The 9,067-nt window shown below is 40.8% G+C and overlaps 1 protein-coding gene across 1 annotated transcript; it reads right to left on the reverse strand.

The window, feature by feature from the left end:
* Positions 1 to 7,409: 7,409 nt before the first annotated feature.
* Positions 7,410 to 8,445, reverse strand: LOC122040319 (horcolin-like). Its single transcript, XM_042599643.1, has 3 exons — positions 8,266 to 8,445; positions 7,968 to 8,158; positions 7,410 to 7,857 (listed from the first exon to the last, which is right to left on the reverse strand). The coding sequence occupies exons 1-3, from the start codon at positions 8,333 to 8,335 to the stop codon at positions 7,672 to 7,674; spliced, it is 447 nt and encodes a 148-aa protein (XP_042455577.1). The 5' UTR covers positions 8,336 to 8,445; the 3' UTR covers positions 7,410 to 7,671.
* Between the last annotated feature and the right edge of the window lie 622 nt (positions 8,446 to 9,067).

The raw sequence follows: 9,067 nt of genomic DNA on the forward strand, positions 1-9,067 counted from the left end.
TCTAGGCTTGTAGCTACAATCCTTAGAGTTCTTGCCTAGACTTTTACCTACATTCCTAGCCTTAGGTGTAGTAGTTTTGGCATGTAGGGCTACATGCTTTTCCTTAAAGCCCTCATGCTTCCTATTCTTATGGTAAATCACATTAAAATGATAAAAATTTGACCTAGCATGCTTTTTACCATTTTGCAAGGAAATAGGCTCAACGAAAGTTACCTTCCTTTTTACCTTGGAGGCTCCCCCTTGACTAGTGCCTCCTTGAGCCTTGACCACTTTCTTCCCCTTGGGGCATTGACTTCGATAATGCCCTTTTTGTTGACACAAGAAGCACACAATGTGCTCCTTGCTCTTCTTTGTCCCGGGGGTGGTCACCTTGGGCTTCTCCTTGCCCTTTTGTGCCACTTGGCCCTTCTTCTTGGCCAAGTTGGGACACTTGCTCTTATAGTGCCCATGTTCCCTACACTCAAAACATATTATATGATTTTTATTATTAATTGAAACATTTATACCTTTGCTTGTAGGGGTGGCATCTTTTTCTTTGGATCCGGAGGTAGAAGCTTCCTCTTGATCGGACCTTGATTCTCCTCCATTTGATTTTTCTTGACTTGTGGAGGTAGAAGCTTCTTCCTCCTCTTCTTCTCTTGACCCGGATGTAGAAGCTTCTTCTTCTTCTTGATCCGGTGTCACCAAGGATTGCTCCCCCTCAATCCTAGAGGTGGAGGCTTCATCATCTTGAATATGAAACAAGGAGTATGCTCCCTCCTTGTTCCCTTCGTTGCATTCCCTTGAGGATGAAGCTTCTTGGATTTCCTCTTCTTCGGAGGTTGAGCATCTCTCAACCTCGGAGTCCTCCTCTTGGTCTTGCTCCACAGAGTCACCCTCTCTGGATTCTTCATGATCTTGTACAGTGGAGGGATCTCTTCATGAAGCTTGGCCAATTTGCTCCATAGCTCCTTTGCATCTTCAAACTCTCCAATTTTGCAAAGGATGGTGCTTGGCAATAAATTGACCAAAAGCTTGGTCACTTTGTCATTTGCCTCGCACCTTTGGACTTGCTCCGGGCTCCATTTGCTTTTCTTTAGAACTTTGCCCTTTGAATTTCTTGGAGCCTTGAAGCCTTCCATTAGAGCAAACCATTGCTCTAACTCCATCATAAGAAAATTTTCGATTCTTGATTTCCAAGAATCGAAACTCGTAGAAGTGTATGGTGGAGCCACCCTTGTGTCAAATCCAAGCCCATCTTGGAATTGCATCTTGAAGTTGAGCTTGATAAAGTCTTGAACTTGAAGAATTTGCTCCAACTTCTTCACCCTCTAGCTTTTCTTGATATGCTTGACCCTTCCGGCGATGATTCCGGTGAAGAGCGGCCTTGCTCTGATACCACTTGTTAGGACCAAAAGTAGCTAGAGGGGGGGGTGAATAGCTTGTCGCGTTCGCTCGGTGCTCGGTGTTGCTTGTTGTTGCTTGTTTCTTCAAGAATGCGCAGCGGAAAATACATAAACAAATACAAACACGCTAACACTAGGAGTTTACTTGGTATCCACCTCACAAGAGGTGACTAGTCCAAGGATCCACACCACGCACGCACCCTCCACTATGAATAACACTCCTTTATGGTAACTACCAAAGGCGGAGAAGCCCTACAACACTCTCAATACAAGAAGAAGAAAGGGAAATACAAGTTAAGCAAAAGCTTACAAGATGTGCCGTAAAAACCCTAACCCTAACTTCTTCCTCTTGCAATAGATCCGCCTCTTGACTTGGAAAGCCTCCAAGAACCTTCAAGAACTGGCGATCACGTGCTTGTAGAGAGCTGTGGAGGAGCTGGAATGAATCGAGAAGAGCTCGTAAAGAGATGCCGAAGACCACGCTCGCTTGCGGCGGATCCCGATCGATTTGAATGTTCCCAATCGATCGGGAGGCTTTGGATCGATCACGGATCGATCCAGAGCGCCTGCTCTGAACGCTGGATCGATCCACGGATCGATCCGGCGCTTATCGCGCGGCGTCTCCCCAATCGATCCATCGATCGATTGGGACCTCTGATCGATCCACGGATCGATCCGAAGCTTTCAGATGGCCGGATCGATCCACTAATCGATCCATATCCTGGATCGATCCACGGATCGATCCAGCACTTGGTTTTTGTCCAAAACCAAGTCCTAAACCCCCCAAACCAACATCCGGTCAACCTTGACCTGTTGGTATGTCATGCCTAGCATCTAGTCACTCCCTTGACCTGCTAGGACTCCCTTACCAAGTGTCTGGTCAATCCCTTTGACCCACTTGGACTTTTCTCTGTGCCAAGTATCCGGTCAATCCCTTTGACCTACTTGGACTTTTCTTTCATGCCAAGTATCCAGTCAATCCTTTGACCTACTTGGACTTCCCAACACCAGATGTCCGATCATCCTTGATCCATCTGGATTTTCCCTTGCCTGGCTTCACTCACCAGGACTTTCACCTAGCTTCACTCACTAGGATTTTCCATCTGCCTAGCTTTACTCACTAGGACTTTCACCTGGCTTCACTCACCAGGATTTCCATCTGCCTAGCTTCACTCACTAGGACTTTCACCTGGCTTCACTCACCAGGATTTCCATCTGCCTAGCTTCACTCACTAGGACTTTCACCTGGCTTCACTCACCAGGACTTTCACCTAGCTTCACTCACTAGGACTTTCACCTGGCTTCACTCACCAGGATTTCCATCTGCCTAGCTTCACTCACTAGGACTTTCACCTGGCTTCACTCACCAGGATTTCCATCTGCCTAGCTTCACTCACTAGGACTTTCCTTCTGCCTGGCTTCACTCACCAGGACTTTTCTTCTGCCTGGCTTCACTCACCAGGACTTTTCTTCTGCCTGGCTTCACTTACCAGGACTTTCATTTTGCCTAACATCCCAGTTAGGACTTCCCAGTCAAGTATCCAGTCAACCTTGACCTACTTGACTCTTCTTCAAACAATATCTTATTGTCAAACATCTAAACCCAAACCAAGACTCAGCTTGGTTACCCAGGTCAACCTTGACCTGAGGGATATTGCACCAACACCGTGTTCGCTCTGAAAACCCAACTCGAGTTTATCAATAATAACTCATACCACTAAAGAGTTATTATTGAACTACCGCACCAATCCCATATGGGCTCCTTCTTATCATGAGTGTGTAAGTCTCCCTGTGTTTAAGATATCGAATGTCCACTAATTAAATGAGTTACTGACAACTCATTTAATTAATATCTAGCTCCAAGAGTAGTACCACTCAACCTTATTATCATGTCAGACTAAGTCACCTGCAAGGTTTACTTGACAATCCTTATGAGCTCCTCTTGGGGGCATCATCAACCTAGATTCCTAAGACACGGTTTCCTTCTATAACCAACAACACACCATATAAATAATATTATTTCTCAACTTATCGGGCCTCTTGATTTATCGAGCTAAATCTCACCCTTTGATAAGTCAAAGAAATAAATACTAAGTATAGGTGATTGTTGTTATATCAGGATTAAGAGCACACACTTCCATAATAACGGAGATCATGTTCTTTTATGTAGTTAGTATAAAAAGAAACTACCTCAAATTGCCCTTCTCAATACACTCAGAGTGTACCAGTGTAATTTTATAGTTAAGATAAACTAATATCAAATTATACTAGACTATTCCAATGGTTTATTCCTATCCATCTTAGTCGTGAGCTATTGTTTATAATTTATAAGGAACTGATAACATGATCTTTTGTGTGTGACATCACACACCATGTTATCTACAATATAAACTAATTGAACAACTACACTTAGCATATAAATGTAGACATTTGACTAATGCGTTTCTTTATTTCAAAATAAATGTTTACAAAAAGCTAGGCTTTATTATACACTCTAACAAACCCTAGGTCCTAAGGGGTGGCAACCCTAGGTCTTAGGGGGTGGTAATCCTAGGTCTTAGGGGGTGGTAACCCTAAGCAGAAAGTCCAGTTAGTCTAGAGGACCAGTTTGGCAACAGGTAACTTCTCCTGAGTGGAGCATGTGAGGATGCATTCTCCGTTGAGGTAACAGTAGGTGTCGGTTTGACCTAAGATTTCTAGAAGAAATTCGAAGTCAGAACCGGGCAGTCCGAAGGCTGTCAACTTAATTGTTTAATATTATTTGCTCTATATATCTAACTCTGTTTTGAAGGAAATTAACAATTGTGCAGAGTTAGTTTTGGCCTTGATCGGTTGACCGAACCGAGGATCGGTCGACCGAACCTCCAAGCAAACAAAGCAGATTTCCAGCAAGCTGATCCGGTTCTACTGAGGGATCGGTTGACTGAACATTCGAATCGGTCGACCGAACCTAGGATAAGATGTGGCGTGGTCGAGCTGAGTTGATTGAACCAGATGAGATGGGGATCAGTTGATCGAATGGCGGGATCGGTCGACCGAACGAAGAAAGTCTATCCGAGCAGAAGAACCGGGAGACAGACCGATTGAGGAGGGGATCGGTAGACAGATCAGGAGGATCGGTCGATCGATCAACGGTGAGTCAAATCCTGATCCTGAGGTAAGTGGATCTGGATTAGCCTCAAGACTATTATAAAAAGGAGTCTCGACTAGCACTTCGAGATCATTGAAAATAGAACAACTTGTGCTCCAGTGTGCTGCTCCAAACACCTCAACAATGCTCTGCTGTTCTGACAATCGACGATTACTTTCATCATCTTTTGTATTGTCGGTATAATCTTTTAAGTTCGATACTTGTATTTACATTCTTGTAAAGAATCTTGAGCTTATAGTGATTGCCCACCGAAAGCGATCAACGATCGCGGGTCTTGGAGTAGGAGTCGACACAGGCTCCGAACCAAGTAACCAAAAGTGTTAGCATTGTTTCCATATCTTTACTTTTCCGCTGCACATTTACTTAAAGTTTTATGAAACGAACGAATTAGCCACGAGCACTATTCACCCCCCTCTAGCGCTTTCGATCCTACAGTAATCGTTCATGCCATCTGAAAAAAATTAAAATTAAACAAGTCTATATAAAACCAACTAACCAATACAAAACTAGTTTAATTCAATTTATACAAGCATAGAACCAACATAATAAATCAAGAAAAATAAATCATCTCGAATTTTAGGAGTCTAAGTTGATTGACCCATTGGACCAGTCAATCGAGAATCCAGATCCTAAGTTTGGTCCATTGTCCTCATTAGAACTAATCTAATTGGACAGAGATCTGCTATACCTATGCTCTATTATTGTTTAATTTAAGTCAATTTCAACCAATGTTAGACTTATTGATCAAACTCTGATCTTTTTGATCAAACCAATGCCCATTGATTTAATTTTGACCTATTAAAACAAATCTAATGTATTTGATCAAATTTGACCCAATGGAATGAATCTGGTCACTTGATCATATATACTCTAAGCTCAATCAAATCAACTAAAATTAATCTCGATTTGAATCAAACTAGTTTCATAAAACTAACTAATGGTTTAAACCTGATCGAGATCTAATGGTTTAATTAGACCATTTTTATTTTATTTTATTTTTTTCTCACGTGAACAATATATACCAAGGGATTAAAAACAAATTCCTTTCTTTTTAATATGCATTTAGCAAGCTATAAAGAAAAAAAATGTTATTTTGTTTTTTTAATGGTTTATTAAAAACAAACTTTTCCTCAAAACACGATGTCTTCTTCGTCCGTTTTCTTCCCCGCACACCTCCCGCTGTCTCCACACAATCGCGACAATCACAGTCGCCGACCACGAAGGCCAATATTCGACCTACTCAGGCGGTCGCCGATCCTTTCCAGCGCTGGGCATCGGTTGACCTCAGCCCGATGATGTCGCTGATGGCGGTTCTACGCGTCCCGGCCACTAGCGCATCGCAGGCCAGCCAAGATACCATCGCCGGCTCCAGAACGCCATCTCCGACATATCCCCACGGCCCGAGCTTGACTCTGGTGGAAATCTCAACACTGTCACGATTTTCCAATCTGGCGTAGTGCACTGCAACTGCTCTAACGCCGGCGAGCGACTTGGTCACTGACTTGTGACCGCGTCGCCGATCTCCCTATGACCCTATTGTCGGCATCTTACAGCCGTGATGCAGTCGCCGACGCTCCTTTGTAGTGACCAAAACATCGGCCACGGGTGCACGGGGAAACTAGGGTTTCGGAGATCTCTCGTCGAACAATCACCTTCATGACTAATTGCGACGTGTTCAGCGACGAGAAACCATAACAAGGTATAATTCCTAATGCTCTGATACTAATGAAGGAATTATAATAGAAATTCATTATGCGAAATAATAAATCATACCTTGTTGCGGCGAAATTCTGAGTGGAGAATATACTGAATGGAGGAAGACGTCTCTCGCTGTTAGAAGAGCAATCACAAAATCAAAAAGTTCCCACAATTTCATAAACTAAATCCCACCTCGGATGTTCTTCTATGTGAAAATGAATCTCACGTTCACAACTCCTCTCCCCATTGAACCACCCTTGAACACACAATTTATAATGAGAATTTTCCCAAGGATAAAAGACATTTTTTGCCCCATAGAAAGTGGGAAACGTGGGCATGCCCACGCTCCCATTTCCTACAGAGAGAGGGAAGTGAGCAATGAGATTTGGGAATTGAGGGTTTGTCAGTCGAGTAAAAAAAGTCACGGCGAGATTAGATGTTCAAACACATGGGTATCCGAGCGTGCTTTTTCTACACAACGTACGTCATTAATAATATTAATAAGTATTAACATCACTCTACACATCTTCAAATATTAAGTTTTCTGTTTCATATGAATAAGGAATGAAAATAACCTCACAAGTTTCTTGTGATCAGTAAATTTTTTGTCTTTGTTTCTGCCATCAGGAAGAATTCGATGAGGTACTTTTTACTGAGGCTCTCCAATGATTGAGCTAAGTTATATGTTGGTGGTAATTGACTCTGGAGAGTAATTGACGTTGTTTAATTTGGTGATAAGAGTCTTCTCTCTCAATCCTGGTGAAGTGCGGAGCTGGTTCAATCGTTATATTGTTCAATTTTGGGAGAGAACGTAACTTTCTATGTAATTTAAATTTCTTTTCAATTTGCACAAATTTATAAATATTTAATAAATATCTATTCAATTTATATAAATTTAAAATGAAATTTTTTCTAGTTACTATTTTTTCAATTTTTTTTTTGACAAATTAACATATATCTGTATTTATATTTATTTATAATTTCGTGCCAAATTTATTTTTTTACATTATTTTCATCCATCCTTCCATTTCCTTCCGCATTTACATAATTACATTTTTCTTGATGTAAGCAAAATATATTAGAATAAATTAGATCTTTAGTTGTGTTAGATCAAATATAATGAAAATTAAACTGACGATCGATAAAAAAAAATGGATCGGAATTAAAAGTACTCATGATAAAAACAACACAATTTATTAGAGCAAATTAAATGAAGAAAGTAGCTAGTAGCTAGCTTGAGAACAGCAAATTAGACATACATATAAAGTTGACTGACTGATCATCATCCATTTTATTTTAAAACACCGAACATACCAAATTTATTTAAAACAGTAGTACGTAGCAAATTAAGCGAAGAAGCCAAGCCAGAATGGATGATCAGATAGGCAATTAATTAATTAATTAAGAGAGGAGAGTAAGAGAGCAGAGATTCCGATCCTAGGCAATATCTATTCGACCGTTGACAACTGGAACAGTGAACTCCTTGCCACCTCCTGCCCCAAAAGGCCCATGTTGCTTCCCCAAGTTGGTTTTAAATCCGAGCTGACTGATACAAGTTTCGCAGTTATAATCACTGATGGACCCAAAGATTTTGTTGATATATTCACCTCGGCCTAGTTCAAACTGCAACATCGATCGATCTCAAAATATATTGATATGATCTATATTTTGTTAATTAAGCTACTACAAGCATGTATATTTATAACTTAGATTATTAATATTGTTGGACGTACCTCGTGGGTTTCAACACCGCCAGTGCCGCCTGCTCGGTATGATTGGACTTCCCAGTCAACAACATAGGAGATCACCAAACTGTCGACGACGGCTCCTGTCTTGACTAGGATCTTTGTGATTTGGGAGGTGGGCGGACCAATTATGTCAAAGCTGGTATCCCCGCTGCCTCCCCATGGCCCAACCTTAAGAGCTAATAATTAAACACGCAATGTAAATTATATTGTCATTAATAGTAAGTAATATATCTAATTAAGAAAAGAAAGGCATATAATAAATATAATATATATAGACTCTCACGGATCTTCTGCTCGCTGGATTTGCATAACTCGTTGACGTCTACAGCGGAAGTTAAGCTGGCCTCAGCCATGGCTAGCTACCTGAAGGCCGATCGATCGAGGATTGAAAAGGCCGAGGAGAGGAGAGGAGAGGAGAGGAGAGGAGAGATTATTGCGTGCGTGCAGGAGTGACACCCCATTTCCTTCTTTTATAGACAGACGATACGATACTACTAAAGAGAGCTAGACCGAGACAAAGAAAAACTAATATAATTAAAGAGAAGCTAGCTAGGGATAAGATTAATTAAGAGGTCCATCAATTAATAATTAAGCTATTGTATCATCATGCCGTATATGTGATTCATGCACCAGTTTACAGCTAGCAAAAGGACAGCACAATTATGTTGTAACTAATTTCATGACGTTATCTAATCCTACGTCGGTTACACGACGTCACCTATAACTCTGAAAATAGTTATTTTTCTAATATAAAAGTCAAAGCTGGATCGATTGGAAAAGTCAATCTGATCCAGTAGTAAGATATGGTCTTTAAAAACTCTTCCAATATAATTCTGAAAATAGTTATTTTTCTAATGCATGTGCATCACAAATGAGATGATCTACCACGTACACAAAACTAATGTGCAAGTCAAATTTCTCATGCGTAATGATTCGACTACTTGCATGCTATTTTAATACTTTCAGAACGTTATCTTTTATTTTTCTTGCTCCTCTTCACATGATGAAGAGACAAGTTTAATTAAGAGATTGGTTCGTGTTTATCAACAAAAAAAAACTAAACAAAATAAAACAAAAACAAACAA

This window comes from Zingiber officinale, chromosome 2A (assembly GCF_018446385.1).
Source record: "Zingiber officinale cultivar Zhangliang chromosome 2A, Zo_v1.1, whole genome shotgun sequence".
In the NCBI taxonomy this organism is placed as follows: Eukaryota; Viridiplantae; Streptophyta; class Magnoliopsida; order Zingiberales; family Zingiberaceae; genus Zingiber; species Zingiber officinale.

What these genes read in the sequence shown, in the direction of transcription:
- LOC122040319 (XM_042599643.1), bottom strand. Translation starts at nt 8,335, where the DNA reads ATGGCTGAGGCCAGCTTAACTTCCGCTGTAGACGTCAACGAGTTATGC. An exon ending in ATCCAGCGAGCAGAAGATCC is followed by an intron (nt 8,159 to 8,265) that starts GTGAGAGTCTAT and finishes TTTAATTATTAG; the next exon opens with CTCTTAAGGTTGGGCCATGG. An exon ending in GCGGTGTTGAAACCCACGAG is followed by an intron (nt 7,858 to 7,967) that starts GTACGTCCAACA and finishes TCGATGTTGCAG; the next exon opens with TTTGAACTAGGCCGAGGTGA.